The following is a 23,907-nucleotide window of genomic DNA, read 5'->3' on the forward strand; positions in this document are numbered from 1 at the left end:
GGACATATCAAAACTATTTTTTATAATTTTTTTGTGGGAAAAAAAAGAATTTTGGCAGGAAATTGTAAAAAAAATACCTCCCCCCCTTACCTCCGAAGTTTACCGATGAAAAATGATGAAAATTTTACGAAACATTGGTTTTGTGCTAAATATTGCAGGAAAAAAAATATCAAAAAACTTTTCAGATTTTAAATTTCAATTTACCCATCTTTGCGGATATATATTATTGAAGCCTGACCTGAAATATAATATGTCTACGCGCCATGTAGCGGAATTTCATTAGAACTATTTTTTTTATACTTAACTGAACTGTCAACCCATGTATAGTATGAGTTTTCTGAGATGAACTTTTCGGTTTTGCCCTAATCTGTTAAACAAAGGCCTTTGTTTCTATTATTCGCGGCGGTTAGCTCCCGTTTCCACAGCACATGCTAAAGTCTCAGTGTAGTTAAAAAGCAACTATCATGATAGCAATAAGATTCAAATTTATTAAACAGTTTGCAGTGTGCAGGTAACTTTTTTGAAGATGACAAAACGTGTTATCTCCGAAAGGGCTTTTTATGGATTTGAACCTTATTGCTATCATGATAGTTGCTTTTTAACTACACTGAGACCCTTGACTGAGACTATAGCACGTGCCGTTTAAACGGGAGCTAACCGCCGCGAATAATAGAAACAAAGGCCTCTGTTTAACAGATTAGGGCAAAAGCGAAAAGTTCATCTCAGAAAATTCATACTATATACCATATGTCACAATAAACAGCGCCCTCCTGACAATAATCTTCTATTTCTGGTCAGGCTTCAATTTCTCAGATTTGAATTTCGCGGCTTTTTATACTGACAGTGAGTTTGTCTATAGAAAAGGATTGTAGATTCCATGTAGATTAATGCGTGAATGGGAACGTCTGGCATCTGTTTTGACATTAACGTTTAGAAGTTCTTAAATGTGTCTTAAATAGTTCGACTGTCATTCTTTGTATCAGGCATATGTCAGGTGTCCTGTCACTGTCAGTATTGTCATTCTTCACCCAGCATCGACGCTATCGTTCTGTATTATTTTCTGAAATAATTTTGCTTCTAGAAGTAAAACAATCGACATATTTGGATTATGCATATTATGGAAATTATTTATTAACAATGGTGAATGTTATGAAAGGAGTGCTTGTGGAATGGTAGGTATTCTTTTAAATCATAACCTTACTCGACACAAACCCAAACATTGGAGGTCGGCAAATCGAAAATAACATTGAATCAATTGAATAAATAACTATTCTATATAATCTAAATCCGGAGGAATGTTGAACATTTGATCAATGACTTCATTTTCACACTGAAATGTATTCTTCATGTAGGATTTCAAAATGTAAATGTTCTCTGTCCATCTGTTTGCTGCAGTCTTCAAATCCTAAACATAAAAATACATTTAGGTACTTACTGTAAATTATACTTTATAAAAATTTTACTCATTGTTATTGAATAGAATAGAATAAATGTTTATTCGTGAACACAGGTAAGACAAAATACACATAATAACAAGACAGAAAGGAATGAAGTGCCACGAAATGTGAATGAATTGGTAACTCTTACCTCGATTTCATTCTTTAATTGAGCTATATACTCTGGATCCGAGTCTCTATACTTCTGCAATTCTTTTTTTAAAGCTTCTTCTTTTTTTGTCATTTCTTCTAATAATTTTAATATTTCTGTTCTTTCTTCTGTTGCTTCACGACCAACCTGTGAAATGGAGCAATCTTATAATGCACATTGATGGCGAAGTGCCATGAACTCCTAGCTAAGTATGAAAACATGGGTTAGTTGGGAGTTCATGGTACTTCACCGTCGACATACATTATATTTTGTTGTTTGTCTGAATAGTCCAAAAATGTGAAATGGCTTAGCCTGTAGTCTTAAGACAAGTAGTTGCAAATTTAAGGGCCGATGCAGTTTGACGGCACCTTATATGTATAAAAGTCAATTCAATGCTGTTATTTTTGAAATACTTACAGATTCACTAGCAATGGCTTCTTCGGTCTTTTTCAGTTTTTTTGTGCACTCTGCTAGTTCATTCTGCATGTCATTGAGTTTTCTTTTCTTAGCATTCTTGACTTTGCTGACAACAAATAAATAAATAAAACTTACAAGATAGATTGGTAAGCTGAGTTTAGATGTGCAAGTTATTGCTGCAAGTTTTGAGACGCAACTATAGGTAAGAGTGAGTGGAAAATATCTGCATCTTTCTTGCATATGCTTCTGTTTCAAAACTTGCTGCAATAACTTACACGTCTAAACTCAGCTGTAGACTTTGTGTTTGAATAATTTAAAAAAGATAAAACAAAACATGCATACATATGTATAGAATAAAATAAGAATTCATTAAAATGTAAGAAATATACGAACATGTATGTATACTGCACAATATAAAGGTATTAACCTCCTGAGAGGTCCTAGATATAGAGTACAATTTTGTGCACATATTGGACAGTTTTAAGTTTTGTGAATAACATAAAGTTCTAATTTAAATAACAAAACAAAGTATTTTTAAATTAAAGGAAAAATTCACACCTCTGGCAGGACCTGCGACCTATGGCTTTGCCGGAGCTATCACTCTCACCAACTCAAAGCAAAGTCTGGTCTCATAAGGTGACCACTTTTCTTACCTCGGGAAGGACCAAAAGTAAATGGAAGTTCCAATCTTCTCAGAGTCCACCAAGTGGTCATCAACCAAACTCTGCACTACCTCTTTCACTGACTGCATGGTGATACCTTTCTCTTTTGGTGCTATTTTTTCTAACTCCTGAAAGAAAAGAATTATCAATATATTCAAACCAAGACAATATGATTGATTCTATATAACTTTTTTGTTAATTGATTTCATTATTTATAATTTTTATAAAACTTCATGATTTAGTTTTATTTTTTAGTTGATAATCATAGAAATTAATGCTTGTTTGAGAATGATACTGACCACAAATTACGGTATTTTTATTCAGACTTCATTTTTAGTTTCAAGTTAAAACGGAATTGGAAGTATACAAGATAATAAAGAATGTCAATCTTTACCATATTGGATCCTATTTTCTCTCTAACTAAAAATACCTTCAACTGAAAGAAGTCCTTGCTGTTATGAAATATCTCCAACATCTTGGTCCTCTTCTCTTCTGCACTAAGTCCTCTTTTCTTAGACATTTTTCTTTCTTTCAGTGACCCGGCTATGAAACAGTTCTTACTCCACCTCGACGAGACCCTGGCCCTCGGTAAAAAGTTTATCCTTCAGGACCTGGACGAGACACATCTGTTCATATCGGCAGACATTGTAGAAACATTACAAGCGAGAGTAGATGATCTGATGGACCAATTGAGCATTCCTGTGCATGACAAAGGCATCTAATTTACATTTTTATCTCTAATATTCAATATGGCGGCAAGAGAGTCGGGTAGAGTTAAAGATGGAGTCAAAAGCAGGGTCCTCGACGATGCTGCAAGGAAGCGCAGAGCCAGAAAGGCAGTGGAAGCACTTGAGCAAGACAACTTCCATGAGGACCCACACGCCGACCTGGTTATGTCAAAGAAAATACCCAAATTTGCTGATTCTAATGAAAAACCAACTAGAAAAGGGAAGAAGGCAAGGAGTGCAGATTATTATAAAATGAGGTTTAGGAAATCCTTTGCTCAATTGGTTGAGGAAGATGCTAATTTTAGACCTGAACCTCCCAATTATTTGTCGGCACAAGCACCTCCATCAAAGTAAGTTCACAGAATATCAGTAACATTAATGAATAATGATGTTGGTAATTAATTATTTTGGTAGCAGTAGCGGTTACTAAGGCAAAAAAAGGTTTTAACCGAAGACAATATTAGGTTTTAGCCTTATTTTCCTTTCATTGGTACACCATCAAAAATGTGTTTTAAATTGTTTGTGTTGAAACTGCCTCTAACCTACAAATTATGGTACAGAACATTTCTCTATAGATTTACTTATACTATTTACAGATTTCCTGACCGCCACTTCTGTGCTGTTTGCGGATTTCTATCGAACTATACGTGCATTCCGTGTGGAGCGCGATATTGCTCGGTCCGATGTCTGGGCACTCATTTAGATACGAGGTGTCTGAAATGGACTGCTTAGTTCCACGTACGTTTTCCTTACTTGTTCTAGCTTCTAAGATTCCAATATCTAATAAATAAGTTTGTAATAATAAATAAAGTATTACTTACAGAATAACAAACAAACCACCTTAGAATTCGATCTTTTACTCTAAACTGGAAAGAGGGGAAAGGCTAAAGTGAAAAACATCTGTATAAATTGTGTTCCCGCTTTTTTTTTGTTTTTTTAAACGTATTTTTTTTATTTTTTAGCGCGCGTTTAACAAGACTATTTTTATTTATATTAGCGACATCTAGTGTCGGATAGAAGTACTATTGTGTAAAGCGCCATCTGTTATGTCAGAGTAGGCTTTAAAATATGATTCTACTCCCCACTAGATGGCACTTTCACGCCCAATGTTTACAAGTTGTTTTGCGAAAATTGCGAATTATTGTTAACGAAAATAGTTTTCTTCGTAACGCAATGGTCATACTAAAGGTAGGTATCAATTAAAGTAATTGTAATTTTTAATTTTAACCCAACAATATGCTGCTAACCTACCCTTCGGTTCACCCTTTTTGTAAACATGATTGGCAGACAATTCAGTTGGGGTCGATTAGGCACATTTGCTGCGATAATTTAACATTTGTGACAACATCTGTCATTTTAATACCACCAACGATCGGCGAAAGACTTGTCTATATAATTACTAGTATTGGTTCAAATGGTTCACCCCTGCCTAGATATTAAACGGTAGAACGGTACCTACTACTACCTACGGTGCCTTGCTACGTAGATACTTAAATAACAATAAAAGTTTAATATAACTGCCACACAATACAATACAATCCTAACTAAAAAAGTGATATAACACTTATAACTTATCACAGTAGTCTGAAAATCCTAATAGAATTATTATAAATTTTTTTATGTGAATTTTCTACAATTTCTACCTCTTAGGCGCTCAAACTTAAAATAATTGTGCCTGTACGTCCCACTGCTGGGCACGGGCCATATAGGCCTTCGCTAGCCTAATTCGAATTAGGGACTTCAAATACACCTTTAAATTTCAGATGTATGCAGGTTTCCTCAAGATGTTTTTCCTTCACCGAAAAGCTAGTGGTTAATATCAAATCATTTTCGTTCATATTTAGACACTCAGATTTAAAACAAAACGAGTATAGTCAAGCGTCAAGCGTAAATGTATTAACTCCCAATTACTATTATAAGGATGCTGATACGCAATAACGTGTCATCCAACATGCATTTTGCAATAAGATGTGAACTCAAAAATTTGACGATTAAAGTTGACATTTTATTGCAAAATTCATGTGGAATAACACATTATTATAATCCGCAACTAATGATATTTACCGGAGACAAAGCCATTCAGACTCTGCACATCTGTCCTTCTGTTTTTTGTGCGTTATCGCGCGATAAGCGGTGTTTGCGGCGCGTGCGCGATATCGCGGATAACGCCGCTTTGTGTCGCTATCAACAGATGGCACTCTCGCTTCCTAGTCGCGGAAAAAACGTGCCCCAATTTTAGGCCGGCAACAGACGGTCTTAAAATTCATAATATTAAAAACCGGCCAAGAGCGTGTCGGGCCACGCTCAGTGTAGGGTTCCGTAGTTTTCCGTATTTTTCTCAAAAACTACTGAACCTATCAAGTTCAAAACAATTTTCCTAGAAAGTCTTTATAAAGTTCTACTTTTGTGATTTTTTTCATATTTTTTGAACATATGGTTCAAAAGTTAGAGGGGGGGGGACGCACTTTTTTTTCCTTTAGGAGCGATTATTTCCGAAAATATTAATATTATCAAAAAACGATCTTAGTAAACCCTTATTCATTTTTAAATACCTATCCAACAATATATCACACGTTGGGGTTCGAATGAAAAAAAAATCAGCCCCCACTTTACATGTATGGGGGGTACCCTAATAAAACATTTTTTCCCATTTTTTATTTTTGCACTTTGTCGGCGTGATTGATATACATATTGGTACCAAATTTCAGCTTTCTAGTGCTAACGGTTACTGAGATTATCCGCGGACGGACGGACGGACGGACGGACGGACGGACGGACGGACGGACGGACGGACGGACGGACGGACGGACGGACGGACAGACAGACATGGCGAAACTATAAGGGTTCCTAGTTGACTACGGAACCCTAAAAAAAGACTTGTATGCAATTTGTCAGATCACACTGAAAATTCATAATCTTAAAAAACAAAAGTGTGTGTGGACAGTCGCGAAATTGTATGGAACTATTGGAACTCCGTGCACTCGATCTGATTTTTGTAAGATTATGATTTTTTCAGATTATGAATTTTAAGACTGTCTGTTGCCGGCCTTAGATTTGTACAACGTACAGTCAGCTTCCAAAGGAGCGGAGAAATGAGGATATAAGGATCATGATATTAGGAAAATAGGGGTGAAAATGACACTTTTCTGTTGTTGTGTTAGGACACATAGGTAACGATTTTATTTTGGTGCCTGTCCTGGGTCGTAGCCAAAACTACAATCGATCACGGTTCGTGGCAATCGAGACACGAGAGAGAGAGAGAACTACGCTACTGAGCGTGATTTTACAGCATGGCAAACCTACTGTTCTCATACATTAGTGATTCAATAGTTGCCACATGCTTTCTACTCTTTCGCCAGGCTGTACTCTTAGCCTAAGGGCCTAGCCCAGTGTCTTTCGCACTCATGAGAAAAGTCTCATAGAAAAATTATTCAGGTTACTTTTGGTGCGTTGTTACATTCGTTACTAGCTGACTGTAGTAGTGACTACAGGTAGCAAAGCAATTTTATCAACATAATGTTTCCCAGGTCTCCAGGTTTCGCATCCCTTCGGTCCTATTGGTCTAAGCGCGACAGCGGTGAGCGGCGGTCATACATTGGAGCGAGACACAGCGATGGGACTTTTCATTCGTACGTATGGCTGCCGCTCACCGCTGTCGCGCTTAGACCAATGTCGTGGCCGGGCCTATAGATGCAACCTCTACCTGATTTCTCGTGGTCCGAATCCTTAAAACTCAAGCTGTATTGGCAAATCATAATTTAAAGCATATCTTATCGCACTTGAAAAAATAGAGTAGAGATTAAAAAGTAGATCATCGTGCCGTCCCTTTCTTATCAATAAGTACGTGCGAGAAAACGAGACCGCACGACGATGTTGTTGTTTAATTTCTACTCTTTTTTGCCAGGCTCTAAGGACTTTTACTCAAGCAAAGAGGATCAAGTATTATAGAGTTACTGTCAAAGTAAAATGTGTAATCACAGTGCATAGACTGCCATCTCTCGACACCTCAGTTTTGACTATTTGGCCCATAAGGTAAATTCTTAGTTTGATATGTATTAAAATGACAAATATTAATATACGCCATCTAGCCGAGCGTCCCCCAAATGTGTAACGTCATCTAGGCCACCGTACCTTTTTCTATATGGTTATGAGGTACGTTTTTTTCTTAGACTGTAGCTGTCTATACGGAGTTACATATGTCTTTGACTCAAGCTTCTTTTGGTTATCCAGCCTGAAGAGGATGGATATCATCATCATCATCATCGTATTAGCCTTTAAACGCCCACTCCTCAGCATAGGCCTCTCTCCTAGTACAGTCAAGTGTAAAAGTATGGGTGTACACATCTTACTCAAAAATATGTCCTATAGCATCTTAGTCCGGTGTAATAAGAGCGCAGTACCATATTTATGAGACGATTATTTCGATACGTATTTTTGCACTTGACTGTATGCTTCTCCCGGCCTTGAGCTAGTCCCATCCAGTTGTGATTGTGACCCGCAATTTTCCGTCGACGTGCATATAGACTACCTAGTTCAAAGGATATGGAAATAAAACCAAACATTTAACCACGTATTTCCCGTCATTTATTACTTTTTGACTTATAACACCTCTTATTTATTGTTTCAGTTACAGTTTTGAGCATTAAATCGTTTTAACAATCGCGATTTTAAGAACATCTTCACAATTTATCTGACAAAACAGCGTTTAAAAATATCTGTCGTCACATTACACTTTTTTATCAGATAGAGGCAGAGTTATAGTAGGCTAAATTCGGAGCGATTGTATAGCAAAAATGGTATCATAGAATTGTATTTTATCAAAATGGCTGAAAACTTAGCTTGGTTTAGCTATATGTACTGTCCAGGCCCCGTAGCCGAATGGCATTTCTCCGACGCGAAACGCCACCGAAACGCCGTAGAAAGGTAGTCTGGCTCTATCGCGCCAAGAACGATAGAGATAGATAACTACGAAAGAGATATTATCGTGAGCGTTTCGTGAGCGTTTGTGCATTCGGCTACGCACACTGATTATTTTGCATAACAGAAAAACATGTCAACAAAACAATGAAGTATAATGGAGGTGTTATATTATATCCAATATTTTTCTACCCTAACTATTTACAATATATCACATTATGTGTTCAAGGCAATCTAGTTCAAATTGTAGCTAATTTAATTCTATTAAACATAAATGTTGAAATTCTTAAGTAAAACAGAATAAAACAAGTGTGGATAAGAGGAATTTACGAATTCTCGCTTCGCACGTGTATCGTACAACGTTTTTCGGTACATTTATTAATATTATGGCCCTTTGAAGTTTCGACCTGATAAAAAATGTACTACTTTAACTAGTGCGGAAAAAACGCCATGTGTACTGAAAAGTACTTAAGTCACGAATTACGATAAAGTCAAAAGTATTTTATTTACTGTTCTACCTAAATTTCCTCAACATTTTATATCAAATACAGTTCTGGGAGTCATTAACAAGCAAAATATCATCATTGTCGTCCTTTACGAGACTTCACAGCAGGCATTTATGTTAAAATGTATATACAAGTTTTCATACATCCTTCTTTATCATCTACTTAGCGAAATCTTTTGATAAATCGGTTATTTCTAATAATGCCTAGATTTTCCATGATCACATTGTTTCCAGCCACACAACATATTACAAAACTTATTCTACAAAATATACATCTTAAAATTACTGACTCGGTTGTAATAAATATCTTAAAGCCCGATTACAATTAAAGGTAGATCGTAATTTTAACTTAATACTGGACTGGGAATGGCTATCGGAACTAACTAATAAACGAACTAAGTAGGCGTTAATAGACGACATGTTAGTCGAATCGAAAAACACTTTCATTTTTGAAACTTTTTATAAAGTACGTACATACCTAAATAAATTGATAAGAACCTGGCAGGCATAGTAGTGTGATATATATCTAGCCTATCGCGTTGGTACGTCACTTTCGCACTTACAGAAAATTGTTTCAAAAATAATATCGATACCGGAGGTTAGAAATTGAACTATACATTTGAACTAGGTCATGTAGTTTTTCACTAAAAAAAAATGTATGCTCTAAATATGTGTCTTTTCTAGTGACAAACTTGACTGTTTTTTTAAGACAGACGTTTCTGTGCTTTTCGACCGGATTAATAGTCGTCAGTTTATCGCCTTTCTGGAACTTGGAACCTTTCAGTCAAATTCAAATGCCAAATATTTTCTCAGGAGATCTGAATTTGTCGCGAATTCGGACATTGTACATCGTACTTACAAAAATTATTAAAATGCCAGATAAAGGATGACTTTACGTATTTTGAAAAGTACCTATGCGCGTTTTGGAAAATAATGCGATACATAGGTATTGCCCTTCTTTGTTGCTACTCGTACATCCAAAAAAAAAACACCTGTGGCTACTGTACGTATTTTGACTCAAGTTGATAAAGATACAAAGATAAAAATTGCAATCTACATCTTTCAAAGATGACATATCAATGACAAAGGAATACAGTTGTATGTTTTCACTTCAGAAATGCAAGGCTTTCATTTTATTTCAACAACTACAAACATTGTAATATCATCAGTCAACAAGAGATTCTTACTAGGAAGCGTGAACTTCGCGAACCCTTACTTTAAAAAGTTTTAGGCATATTAAGCTCTGTAAGGTTGGAAAAAATGGAAAATTCGGCTAAGTAGGTACAATTTGTCATATAGGTACCTAACTACCGAAAATTTTCATTTTTGCCCAGCTCGTCCATGGAACACCTGTCAGTTTCTATAATATTGTATTTTTCCATAGGAACAGAGAGGTATACATATAAACTAACAGTTCTGCATATGTACCAAGCGTCAACCTTAGAACAGTATAAGTATCACTAGATTTAAAACATGGTAAAACGCACTACGCTACGCTCCAATAAATAGTTCATAATCCCTTTATTGTCATTTTTGTACTACCAGAGTTAATGAGAATAGGCTTAGGGGACGGCTTAGTTCAAAACGGCTTCCAGATCTACGGATCGTCTTTCTTTTTCCTTAGCTTTCCTTCTGTGTGTATCGTTTGAGTGACGGATTCCACTGCCAAGGAGAGATCAGCTTCAGGGTCTATCGCCGCTGATAGCGCAGCGATGTACGCGCAAGCTATTCGGAGGACAGAGAGCTTGGATAGCTTCTGGTTGTGGCTGTAAGCGGGAACGGACTTTCTTAAAGTGTCGAAGGCCGCGCTGATGGTGTGGACTCTCGTTCTTTCTCTGGCGTTGGCTTCTATCCTTCGTTCTCTGGTCATGTTTTTGTAGTTTCTTTGCTCTCTAGGTTTGGATTTCTCTGTGTACGAGGACTCTGCTACAACACCAGGATGTGGTGGGACTCGGGGTGGGCCGGGTCTTGGTTCTACGCTTGGGGGAGGTAAAGGTGGTGGTGGAGGTTCGACCGGCCTCCTTCTTTGTCTGAGCAAACTCGTTTCGCTCTTTTTGACTAATGAAAGCGGTTCTCTTTGAGGTTCTTCTGGGAAAGACCAGGGTCTGAACGGGCTGGTGCTTTCTGAGGGTTCATCGCTGGAGGCGAGCCGTCTTTTCTTCGGCGGGGGAAGGAGAGGGGGCGAGAGGTCTCGCTTCCTCAGGTCGGACTCGACGAGCCGCACGCCCGAGTCGTCGGAGTGGGCGGGGCCGGAGCACGAGTCGTCGTCGTCGCCGCCCGACACGAAGCCGGCATCTCGCTCTAATATACGATCTGAAACAAGAGAAAAACACTATTACAAATCTCAGAATGGATCATTGACTTCTATCAAAGAGGATCGAGTATTAAGAGTTACTGTCAAAGTAAAATGTGTAATCACAGTGCATAGACTGCCAACTGCCATCTCTCGACACAGGCACAAAACTTTTGAATTTCTGTTTTGACAATTTAGCCCATATTCTTAGCTTGATATGTGTTAAAATGTCAAATATTAATATTAGCGCCATCTAGCCGAGTGTCCCCCAAAGGCGTATCGCCATCTAGGTCACCGTACCTTTTTCTGTATGGTTTTTTTCTTAGACTTTATCTGTCGATACGGAGTCACATAATATGTCTTTGCTTCTATAAAGTATTACTTCCTAAGGACGCATACGGGTGCCAAAAATGGTGCGAGCCAAGCGTGCACTCTATGCGACCCAATGCGACCAATAGCGCGCGTGATGAGAACTCATCAACCAAACGCGTTGCACCGTTCTACCATCAAACTAGAATGTTCAGTCGACATTTTATGAATTACATTATCCTTACTTAATATTTGGAATGGATAGAAACCATGACTAAGAATTAGTTACAAGAGCAGGCGGTATGAATGCATATGGACGATAATTAGCATTACGTAATGGCCAATAAAAATAAGAGTACATAGTCGTAATCACATTATCATATCAGACAAGACATCTAATAAAATGAACTAGTCATTGTGACGTACGAGTTTTTGACATTTGGCACTTTTTCACTAGAGATAGCATATCTAAAATTCACAGTAAACATCCGGTAATTCTAAACCAATATTTAGTAAACTTGAATAAAGATGGTATTCGTAATATCACACTATCCTTGTTTGACAAGCTTTGCAATCTCTTTCATTTCGTATGATGACTTGGATATCGAGTCTGACATATTTTTTACCATGTATTTCATTAAATCAAAGTATTTCAACATTTTGTGTTAACTGTTAAACAAGAACTTACTTTGAAGAACTAAAACTGATTACAAAAAATACTTGTTTCAAGTAATTTTACGAGATGATCTTTGAAATTAAGGATTATTCCGTGTTACAAACTAAAATTTAAAAACGTTAACTCACAATCATAAACAAGATTTTCTAAGTAATGGGACCATGCAAGGTTAACCTATAGTGTCCTTTGCATTTAAATTAGATATTAATTTGAATTATTTTGCAATGTTTTTTTAATGGAGTTTATGGGCGACAAAAAGTCGCGGCTCGAGATCAGTTAGCGCCGGCGCCAATGCCTGGCCAGTGGCGTCAGCAGCCACGGTCACTAGATTTTTTACCAGTATATTGACTCACTACAAAATATGTTAATTTTTTTACTTAATTTAATTTTTCCAGCTGGTTATAGTTTTGTTAACATTTATGTTATCAGTCATCTCATCACCTACGGGAGAGTAGTTTCATGTACGCCTAAAAAGAGGCACCAGCCCAGTTGTAATAACCTTTTTTGTGCTAACTTAGCTTAGCAAACCTTGTTAAGATGGTTTCTGGTGTTGTGTGTTCTTAAATTGGTTGCTCACTTGCTATACAAATGTTTAGAACGGGGTACTGGTATGTATGAGAAATATTTTGCGTGTGGTACTAAAATCTAGAGACCATTTGAATAAAATCTCATACAGTAACCTATACCTACTACACCCATGTAATTTAAATTAAAAATAAACAACATAGGTACTTTATGGAGGAAGGGAGCTGTCGGGTTACTCTACTAATTCAGTTCCAAGTGGTCTCGTTTAATTTTTGGATTCGGTAAAAAATTATTATAAATCACCTAAATAGTTTTTCTTACGATGATGCAATGACAACAAACAACTGCTCCAGAGCAAGATACTTATACTGCGCTACCGATACGAACTCTGTCCTTATGTAATATGATAATGTGTACTTGGAATTCTTAGGCTACATAGTTGTAAGTTTTTTTTATAAGTTGTGAAGCGGGAAGCACAAAGAGAATCTCGTAGTTAATTTATGGAAAAATCTATTCTTATATTTTTTACACCATTTATACATTAACGTATACAATTTTAACTTGTTTTGGTAGGCAGTGGAAAACTGTTCTGAAAAATCTAAGGCATTATGTAAATACGACGAAAATATTGTAACATTCGCTTATTTTTTGTAAATTTTTCGGAACTTATGTACGAAATGTCAAAAACATCGTGAGGAAACCGGACTAATTCCAAAAAGGTCTAGTTACCCTTTGGGTTGGAAGCTCAGATGGCAGTCGCTTTCGTAAAACTAGTGCCTACGCCAAATCTTGGGATTAGTTGTCAAAGCGGACCCCAGGCTCCCATGAGCAATGGCAAATGCCGGGATAACGCAAGGAGGATGATGATATACATATATAGATGTGCTTGCTGCTTGCCCAAGATGCAAATATCTTATACACTTTTCAACAAACGATACGCCTTTGTATCAATGTATAGGAACTGCCATATCTTCCGCAAAGAGCGAATGATTGCCATTTGCCATCATGGTTGCAGCTTTCAATCACATTTCCTTTTGCGTCGAGCTCTTATCACTGCAACTTTGTAGCGTCCCGGATTTAAACTATACGAGGTTGCGCGACAGTACAGACACGAAGTGCCATGGTAACTGGTTTGAGTTTGTGACCATATGGTCGAGTCGCTTCTTATGATCAGTGGTAGCGGACGCGAGAGGCAAGTTACTGGACGAAACCAGATCGAGTCCATTAAAGAGGTAAAAATCAGATTCCAGGGGGCCGATTTTTGAGTCTCACTGTCACTAAAATAACGGTTGAAAACGGTGAATTGCCTATTATTTTCAGTGACAATTTTCTGAATTCGAACGCCGTGAAACTCAAAAATCGGCCCCCTGTAGCATTACTAGAGTGTGAGTAGGGTGGCAATGTAGTGTCAAAAAAATAATTATGAGGCGAAAATTGAGAGTACCTAACTCAAAAACATCTCGTAATTAACGATAACACTCATGTCTCGTTTAATTTATCGCCCGTAGATATACCTAAGTGCGTTTTCACATTATCCGATCCATCGGACATAGGAAGAATTTGAAATTTAATGAATGATATCGGTCCTACATCCTATATCGAATCGGATAATGTGAAATCGCACTGAGGGTTACACACTGTATAAGCGTCAGTGATTTATAGACAAGACAACCATTGTGGTCCGTTTCTTGAAGTCAAAAATGTGTAAAGAGCTTATAATACTTATACCTATTTCATTGGTACGAATAACGGTTACAGGTGCCTCCGACTCGCCAGTGTTTTGTAAGCGATATAATAGCACTGAATATTATTTATGTTTTCTTTTACTCGACTAATGATCCGCACTCCACGTTGTTTATTTACATGTTTTTTAAGATTTTATCCGTGTTTTGTAACTTTATAAACTAATCATAAATACAATTTATGTAACTCAAGTTACTGGCTTAAAGTTAGTTTTTGATTGTTTACACTTTGTCAAAGACAATCTTTTTTTTTTCAATTACACACAGGGCCTAGCACACGGCGCGATATTTTGTCGCCGCGACATAGACTATCTGTCACACAATAATTAAACAAAGACCTATGATCTATGTCGCGGCGAGAAACTGTCGCTAGCCCCTGGTATATTTAAAAATAAACTTAACTTGTTTAGCTTAATAACTGTTTATGCCAAATCAAAACGTAAAACGGAAACCAAAATTAACGTTCAATATCAATATTCATTTCCATAAAATAGAGGTTAAGCCGGAAGCAATGCCGGCGACATTTTATTTACTGATAAAGACATAAAAAGGTTGTACAGGTTATTAATTCATTTAATCCGATGTAAATGGTTTAGATAACTTTATTTGGCCATGACATCACTGTCAAGAGGAACATTATGCCATATTTTTACCCAAAAAGAGATAAGTATAAATAAAGTACCTATTATAATCTGGCAAACGAGTTTTGTCAGTAAAGAATGGCATAAGAGTCACCAGGAGCCACTGTACCCTGTCTGTTGCACTTTCGTAAATCTTGGGATTAGTTGTCAAAGCGGACCCCAGGTTCTCATGAGCCGTGGCAAATGACGGGATAACGCAAAAAATGCACATCCTTCTCATCGCATTTGCAGCAGCCATTCGTAAATCCAATCAAACTAATGCTCATTCATAATCAAATAATCATAGATAATCGCGTCTATAATGGTTTAGCTACCGGAATTAGTCGATGGCGATCGTAACTCGTAATCGAGCGCTTGGCGCCACGGAGGCGTTCCCACTTAACTGCAACTTAAAACAGCTGGTAAACCATTAAACATGCTAATTTAAACCTTACCTCGATGCAGTAAGGTTGTACCAGCTTTTCATCAGCTGCAGAATGCAGGTAGATAAGATGCGAGCATTCATGAGGCTTGCTTCTCACACTACAGGTGTTTTTTCGTCCACGCCTTGCTCGATAGAGATTTTAATATCGGCAGGTTCTTTATGGTCGGACAAGTGCGGTTTAATTGATAAAAAAATGCTTAATGATCTATGGTTAGGTTGCAGAATGTAACAGGTTTTTAGCCGTTTTAGAGCGTGTATGGTTTGGAATTTGAAAATCAGGATTTAATCTCGATGTGCAAATGCAAGATGAATAATGAGGAGTATTTGAGAATTCTAAGCGGATATCTAACATTTTAAATCTTTCACTTCCCCTTTCTGTTTCATCGACGTACCGCATCTATTGACGACATAAAAATACTATGTACATTTATTTGCACGTCATCGTTAAGTTCTGTTGATCGTCATCGTTAAGTTCTGTTGTCTGATTGTGAAAATATTTTGAAATTTGCAAAGGAAATAAAATTTAGAAAAATTATTTTAAGTGCTACTTATGTAGGTACTCTCCACGGCCAACACTGTCAGCAACTGCAACATCACTGTGGCAATTCCGTCGCTGTTTTTGGTGTGGCCTCAAAGGACTAACGTTGTCTTGTATGTAAATTTCACCAGCCCGCCATTTAGTAAGTATTAGGGCAAATTTTTTTTTTGTTGTATGGTACCAAATTTGGCATGTCCTACCTCTTCTGACAAAGATTGCACAAATTCTATATCACTTTTTTACAGGCGTTTGATATTTATGCACAAATAAATAAATTGTCTTTCAGAAATTATTAGTTTTGAATGAATATTAGTCATATTTTTAATAAAAACTTCTGTTTGAAGTCAACAAAAGTGTTGTTTTTCCCATGTCCTACCATGAAGTACTTATGTTTCATAGGCGTTAAAATATTATTTTTGTATCATAACAATATGTTTTTATTTACTTAAATATTTCTTTGTACATTAATTTCTAATTTACACAACCCTTTATCTATCAAAAATAGTTTTAGAATACTAAAAAATCATTTCAAACATAAACCACAAAAAGTAGCTCTGTGGAAAATCCTACTGAGTTACGGAGAAATTTCGTCAATATTTACTTATTTTACTACTAAAGTGGTAGGTTATTTTTTATTCTGGCAACATAATAATGTCTTGCCGTGTACGCCATATTGGTTATTTGTTGTCAGTCGCACGCCACAACTCGTGAAGGAAGTATTTGTTCGAGCGTGTTTTAGGGGTCCGTTTCTGAGTTCCATATAGTGACTACGTTTTCGAAGGTATATTGTATATTTTATTAAGAAACTACCTGTTCATATTACTAGTTAGTTTATCTATTTTAATAATATATAACGTTTATGGGAAGAGTTTGTATAATTTAATTTACAACCAGAATTTTGTTTCTCAAAGGCGTAACCGTTACGTTCCATTGAGAAATATTGTTTCACAGTGGATGAAAAAGTAACTCAGTGGAACGATAAAGCCGCGTTATAAGTACACATTTATATTTTCATATCATATTATATTAAAAAAAAAAATATCGTCACTTTTTATATGGAAATTTAATTATTTTCATGAATGTGATGCAATATACAAAGAAAACAAATTATTAAATTAAGGGCCTCAATTTTTATACGTGAGGCGTAAAATGAGTCCAAAAAGTTAATATTTTGAAGACAATGAATATGTACACTTTTTCTGAAAAGGGCTCAGTTAATTTTTTATTTTTGTATTTGAGATATTAACGTCCACGTAAAAAACAAAAACAGTTTGCTTAATTGTTTGACGTAGTTAAATTAGCTCCATGTTAATCGCACCCTTAGTTTTATGTTACGTTCCACTGAGAAATTGTCCTAGCATTTTCTTAGATGTAAATTTAAATTTTTATAAGATTTTGTTAGCCTTACCTACCTGTGAGTATGATATTATATAAATTTAACATCTTCTTTACATTTAATAGGAGTTTAATAGTTAATTTTTCTACAGATTTTTATGTTTTTACGAAAAAGTTTTGAAGTTTTTTGACCACAATGTCACTCAGTGGATATGTAAAAGTGATTTTTAGAGGGTTCTTTTGTGTTTATTCTACTGTTTTTTTAAAATTTAAGGTCATTTTGTTTTGATTTCTAATATTAATAAAAGATTTCACATATATACGTCTTTTTTTGTTATTTTTATACATTAGTAAGTTTGTAACTCAGTGGATCACCCAGCTCCAGAAACACCGATTAAAGTTCATTTTTTTCTGAGTTTTTACAAAAATGTTATTAATTTCATTGAATTTTATGTAGATGAATGACTAATGAACACGAAAAAACAATTATTATCATGCAAACTAACAACATTTATAAAAACACAAGTTTTTCAAAACGCTACAACAAAATAAAAATCCGCCCATTAACTAAAAGGATGAAAAACTCCATCCAATTTTCTTCAGTAAAAATTGATTGTTATTATCCGACAGGCTAATCAACAAGTATGTGTTAAGATTCTTAAACCAGATACTCGAAAGACGGGCACTACAGTAAAAGTATCTTAGAGTCGGAATTGTTTGAATTAAAAGTGATTAATGGTCAGACCCCGACATATATCACGGGTTCACGGGCTCATGTTTTATTTATACCGTCGTTAGAAGAGGTATGTAAAAGTAAAAGGTGAGGAGATTTAAGAAAACTCAATATTTTCGATATCAACTCCCAAAGTGCTATATTTGGAAAAGATTTTTCTTCTTTTCTTTCGGTTCTTGCCATCAAATAAACAAATGACGTGTTTATTGTTTAAAAATCTTTCTCAAACCCAATCCACTTGTCTTGTTCTCTAATATGATCCAAAGTTACTTCACTAGTGCCGCGTTTTTTTTTAATAATTTCATCGTACGCGGATCCACGTTTTGCCAATACGAGAAGTTATTATGAACTTTTAGGGACAGAAAATGTTAAAGATTCATACAAAACCTACATTTTCTTCCTCTCGTTACCTGTCCCAGACGCATTAAAATTTAAAACAAAAGGGTGGTCTCAAAAAGGCCGAGAGACTTTTCAATGGCCACACCATCTGATAAGGCCTTTAGATGCGTTCAGATACCAATCTGGCGCCAAATTTCACAGAACACCGACGCCTTTAGTGAGTTTTTCAAATGTTCTCTTTTTGAATAAATCGAACGTGAGATTTTGAATTAGAATATCTTTTTTTAAGTGACGCTGTTGGACTTAATGTAGTGGTTTGTGGCATCATTTTGGATTTATAGTTTTTTTTTATGGAACGCTGAGTTTATAGTTTAGAGCAAAAAGACACGAAAATTAAAGCTTATGTGGTAATTGGAAACCTAATTTTCAATGACAAAGCTTAGTGGCCTAGATATTATGGAAATTGGTTCCAGTTCTAGGTATCAAGTTGTTGTTATCTCAATTCGAATCCCGAGTTGCAGGAAGTTCTATCTAGTACTGATTTTTATTGGAAAAAGGAAATTGTTTGAAAACCATCTCACCTGACACCTGATAGTATGTTCCGAAGCAGTCTAGGATAATTGTAATCTATTTTAATATATTATTTCACAGACATCGGATTCCGTGGGGCGAAACTTCTTGACAGCTAGGGACTTCCTATATCGATAAACTCATTTATCGATACTAGTTCTATATACTAGTGACCGCCCCCAACATTGTGTGTGTTTTTGTAACTATTGTTCTGAAGACCAGTATGAAATTCATACATAGCGTCTAAAATAAATAGCGTCGAAATAAATTGTGACGAGTAAACTTTTAAAAAAGTTTTTAAAAAGAAGAAGAAAATTGAGTTCTTATTTTATTATATAATGTTTTTTTTATACTACGTCGGTGGCAACCAAGCATACGGTCCGGTGCGGTGGAAAGCGGTTACCGTAACCTATGGACGCCTGCAACTCAAACAGTGTCACATGCGCATACTCTTTAAATAAAAAAATATTTTATAAGCAAACCTTTGTGTGATCACTAGTATTTAGAACTTTTATTTCTAATCCTTTCAGTTTGTAGAACTTATAGCACTGGCCAGTAAAGATCGTCGAATTCAAAGAAAATGAGAAATTAATGACTGGTCAGCTGCAAAAAGATATAAAAGGTGTCGTGGTTACACATTCGCACGGTCCAGTCCAGTCTAATGTATGAGAAGTCGTGATCTTACTTTCACCGAACAGTACCGTTCTGCTAATTCAAGATGGCGGAAAGACTGAGAGACTGCGTTGTCTTTGGTCGTTTTGCTTTTAGACCGGTGTGGCGCCAGGCAGACGACGTATGGCTATATGGATCCAGCGAGCAATATAGAAACATTCGTTGATAGCGTTGTCTATAATTATGTCTATTTGAAGGAAGATGGTCAAGCGGAAGAAAACATACTTGCGGATGATATAACTAGAAAAAATTTTTGACAAATTTTACAGTCGGTGTCTGCATTATTTTAGTTACTTATATGCAGGGATCAAGGTACGTATAATCGGAGCCTATCATGATTTATTTCTAATAATAAATGTAGATAATAAAATTGGCGCCCATCAATTATGCAGGTTTGAAATAATTTATTTGATTTTTATACAGCAATAGCTGACAAATATCAGCAATATCACCACCACATACGAACATATACCACCAACATAAAGAAAAATAAAATCGTTATAAAGGCTCTGCAGATGGCCCCGGATCGATCGCACGAATTTTCCGAGAAATGCAACTCGGCGTGAATATGTAATCGAACGGTGGCGCCTTGGTCTACTATGGCGGCGTGTTTGAAAAAAAAAATAGGATGTCACAATTATACGGAAACAGTTGGAACACAATCTAAGTAGCAAATAAAAAAAATCATTGGAAGGTCTATGAAAATCAAATATTTTCTATGTTTTTACTGAGATGGTCGCTGTGCCAAAGTATGGATTGTTTAAAATTCGGAATTTCCGAAAAAATACTGGGCGTTAGGCTTAGTACAATTAGCCTATCCAAGCTTTTACTGAAAAAAAAAAAAAGAAAACAACTTTTTTAAACTCTTGTGTGCGGCGCGTGCCAGTACTTTTGTTGTAAACTAGGCGTGAAATAGGTACTTCTTTCTATCGATGATCATTATTCCTCACCATAAATTATTATTATTTTTCGTTGCCTCTTTAGGAAACCATTATTGGGCAAACAGGTTGCTATTACATGTTTTTTTTTTTATTTATTGCCAGTTACGATTGTATTATTTTCAGTCACCTGGAACTGAATCTTACAACTACCTTTAGTTTTAATGACGCATATCAATATTGAAGAACATAAATTATAAATATTATAATACACGTAACCTTAAAATTATATTGTTGCTATGGAAAAACAAAGCGACTAAAGTAAACAGTTTACACTTATACGAAAACCATATGGATTCATTATGTGCGTATGCGTCACATGAAGAGGGTCATTGTTACCAACTGTTCAAGCATTGCAACAGATTGTACCAGAGACAAAATAAGCGATTGTTCGTCCATAGACTAAACACTTTAACCACCTGGGTGCCACGTGCTGTAATAATGGTTGTGTCTTTTTACATCTTAATAATATTATTTTACAATGACCCATTTAGTCTTTCATAAGAAAATGAATAAGGTTTCAGAAGCGGAAGGTCAATTTTTTTTTCTGTACAGATGGTGCCATGGTGCTTTTTGCCCGCACTAGTTGTTCATTTTTTGTCAGGTTGAAACTTCAGAGGGCCGTGTCCAATATAATATTGGACAATTAGATTGTTTGATTGGATGTTAATACATAAATAGCAGTAGTCAATTCAATGTGCTTACATATGTTGTCAAGTTCAGGCGGTATCACAATACATATCAATAGGTAAATATCTATCGATAGGTAGGCAAATATTTAAAATAATATAATAGTTCCGTCTAGCAGCATTCCGTGAGCAATATAATAGTGGGGAAACCCGAACAATTTGAAACATCTTGAGAAACCTGTCCTTTCATTTAATATTCAATGCTATGGACTGTTGAAAAACACTGAACATTCCTAAAATACCTACATGTTTCACGCAATTATGATTTAAAAAAGTAAAATAGATTGTCTATTTCTTCTACAGTAGGACAAAAATATACAGAAATTCGCGCCGTCTCGTGAAACTTAGCTTTTATTGATTTTTTTTATAAATTAAAGCGCCAACTTCCAGGAAGTCAAGATAAAAAATAGCATCCAATAAAAAACAGTTTTATTCAAACACCATATTCTCGATTTTCGAAAAAACGCTCTAAATTCATGCCTTTTTGTGTTTGGATTTGCATTATTTGCGCCATGTTTAATGGATAGAACCACCTGGCTGAAAAAGAAAAATTGCCTTGGTCTGACATTTTGGCAGACGGTCATTTGTTTCAAACGTCTAATACTAGGTATTGAATAAAACCTAGCATCTTTAGAAGTTTTTTAGCCTATGCTGTTCTTGATGCGGTAAAGTTGGCCACATTTTGTTTAGCGTAGGCATTAAAATAGTCAAATGTTTACCTTAACTTTATTAATAACCATTAAAACATACTTATAAAAACACTTAAATTAAAATCTTACAAATAAAATAAAACTAAATTATAACTAAAATGTTTACCTACCTACTAGCTTGAATGTAGGTACATATCTAAGCTATTCTCGGCCAGTAGTTTCGTATAAATCGTAGGTACAGTAGGTACATTTATCTCAAAATATTCATAGATTTTGCTTCATGTATACCATAATGCCTTGCATCTGCAATTTTGAATCATGAAAAAAAAGGTGGCACATATGGAATTTGTGATCATCTTGGTCTTTAGATAGATATACAACACTTATACTTATAGTATATTTCCAATGTTTACTTTGGGTGCTTATAGGATATGTTGGATTTCCTATGAACAAATGTTGTTCACTTTGACAAATCCAACCTACAACCTAGTTTTTATTGCACGTGTTTCAGCCGGTAGGTTTTACGTAGGTATTCCAATTTCTGAAGGATCATAGTTTGCTGTGTTAATATTTGATGTGGATTGTACCTGTTTATGCAGCCGGGACAAACGTATGGTAATTCCATCTTTGAGACGATTTCATAAAGCAACGCCAAATCTGCAACTTGTTTTGATTTCAATAAAAATTCAAATTGTCATTTGCGACTGACCGTTTATTTTTACATATTTCTTGCAACACAACATAAAGGATGTATCTAATATTTATTTATTACTTGATTGTCGATATTAAAATACGGAGATATTATAAATAAAGCCGCCGTCAATAGAATTTGTGAACAATGTAAACAAACCTTGTAGTCAAAATGTCTTTTATTTTCATTCTAACTCATCAGATCCAGGCTAAATCCATGTGTCATTTAATCAATTCATCTCACATTATGAACCTCAACCTTTAAAATAATAAAATTGTGCTAAAATATTAATATTTTACATAATAGTTTGTTTACATTGTTGACAATTTCTATTGACGGCGATTTTATGTAAAATCTGTCTTAAATTACTCCTTGTCTCTTTCATAAATCATAATTTAGCAGCTTTAAAATATATCGCTTTTGTTAACAATGGGTATAGTCTGTGACATAAAAAAAATCAATCTGTCAAGATGGCGGTTGGCGCCAAAATAGCGCAGAGCGCGAAGTGACCTCGTCGTGGCGTCATCATGTCGATAATACAAATCGCAATAAAATGTTAATTTCGCTCGGGCCACATGGCAGATCCTGATGTTTTCCCATCTGGTATCATAATCGCGGAGTTATAATAGTGCGTATTGCTGTTTTGCAATTTAACGTTTCTATTCGACTGTAAGATAAAGTAATGTGATAAATGTAGGTACTACCAGTGCTATTTTTTTAATCATAAAATTGGTATATTATTATTATTATCGGCCGATAAAAAATCAACTTTGGAATCTGGTTTCTCATTAAAGGTCGTTGTTGAGATAAAAAAAGAAACTGGTTAGCTTGACAAGCGCCATTTAATTTAGGCAATTTAACGCCTAATCGCGGTGTTCTTAAGTAACATAAAGTAATGGACGAGTGGTTCGTGTCAATCGTTTGTAGCGGAGAACCCTGATCATAATTTTCTGTAAATCTCTCTCCATCAGTGGCTCCAAGTAACTGTCGTACACGCAGGCAGATAATACAAGCCACGCCCTGGTAAACCACGTTGGCACGTGGGCTAAACCTGGTTGAGGGGCAGTGGCCACCAGTGATCACATCACGGTCTGTAAGCGGACACCTCCCGCTATGTGTAAAAAGTCTGGTTTGGTGGGAATGGCGAGCCAAAGCTGATAAGCAAACGGTTTTTCGGCGGACCCAGCAAGCCAGCAAAGCTTTGCCGAATGCTTAGGGCGGCGTTAGAGGTCAGAGTTGACGTCGGTCAGAGGCTGCATCCGGACCCTTTTCTGGTCGTAACGGCTTTCCGTTCCACCGGGCACAGAAGGGCGAGGAAGAGTGAGT

General features: G+C 36.0%; 4 protein-coding genes across 4 annotated transcripts in view; 2 read left to right on the forward strand and 2 right to left on the reverse strand.

Moving 5' to 3' along the window:
- The first annotated feature begins 1,007 nt into the window (after positions 1-1,007).
- On the forward strand, positions 1,008-3,388 carry LOC125231158 (general transcription factor IIH subunit 5). The gene is made up of 2 exons (XM_048136520.1): positions 1,008-1,172; positions 3,202-3,388. The coding sequence occupies exons 1-2, from the start codon at positions 1,138-1,140 to the stop codon at positions 3,386-3,388; spliced, it is 222 nt and encodes a 73-aa protein (XP_047992477.1). The 5' UTR covers positions 1,008-1,137.
- Positions 1,235-3,213, reverse strand: LOC125231156 (meiotic nuclear division protein 1 homolog). Its single transcript, XM_048136518.1, has 5 exons — positions 3,097-3,213; positions 2,658-2,794; positions 2,005-2,110; positions 1,588-1,734; positions 1,235-1,405 (listed from the first exon to the last, which is right to left on the reverse strand). Exons 1-5 carry the CDS (start codon positions 3,184-3,186, stop codon positions 1,268-1,270), a joined length of 618 nt encoding a protein of 205 aa, XP_047992475.1. The 5' UTR covers positions 3,187-3,213; the 3' UTR covers positions 1,235-1,267.
- Positions 3,389-3,415: 27 nt separating the features above from the next.
- On the forward strand, positions 3,416-4,226 carry LOC125231157 (zinc finger HIT domain-containing protein 1). Its single transcript, XM_048136519.1, has 2 exons — positions 3,416-3,744; positions 3,991-4,226. Exons 1-2 carry the CDS (start codon positions 3,416-3,418, stop codon positions 4,124-4,126), a joined length of 465 nt encoding a protein of 154 aa, XP_047992476.1. The 3' UTR covers positions 4,127-4,226.
- Positions 4,227-7,962: 3,736 nt separating this feature from the next.
- LOC125231247 (transcription factor ATOH8) overlaps positions 7,963-23,907 on the reverse strand; it is a 31,261-nt gene continuing 15,316 nt past the window's right edge. The window contains exon 2 of the mRNA XM_048136638.1: positions 7,963-11,129. Within this exon, the coding sequence (XP_047992595.1) occupies positions 10,414-11,129 (716 nt within the window). The 3' untranslated portion in view covers positions 7,963-10,413. The remainder of the gene's footprint in view (positions 11,130-23,907) is intronic.

This window comes from Leguminivora glycinivorella, chromosome 11 (assembly GCF_023078275.1).
Source record: "Leguminivora glycinivorella isolate SPB_JAAS2020 chromosome 11, LegGlyc_1.1, whole genome shotgun sequence".
Taxonomy (NCBI): domain Eukaryota; kingdom Metazoa; phylum Arthropoda; class Insecta; order Lepidoptera; family Tortricidae; genus Leguminivora; species Leguminivora glycinivorella.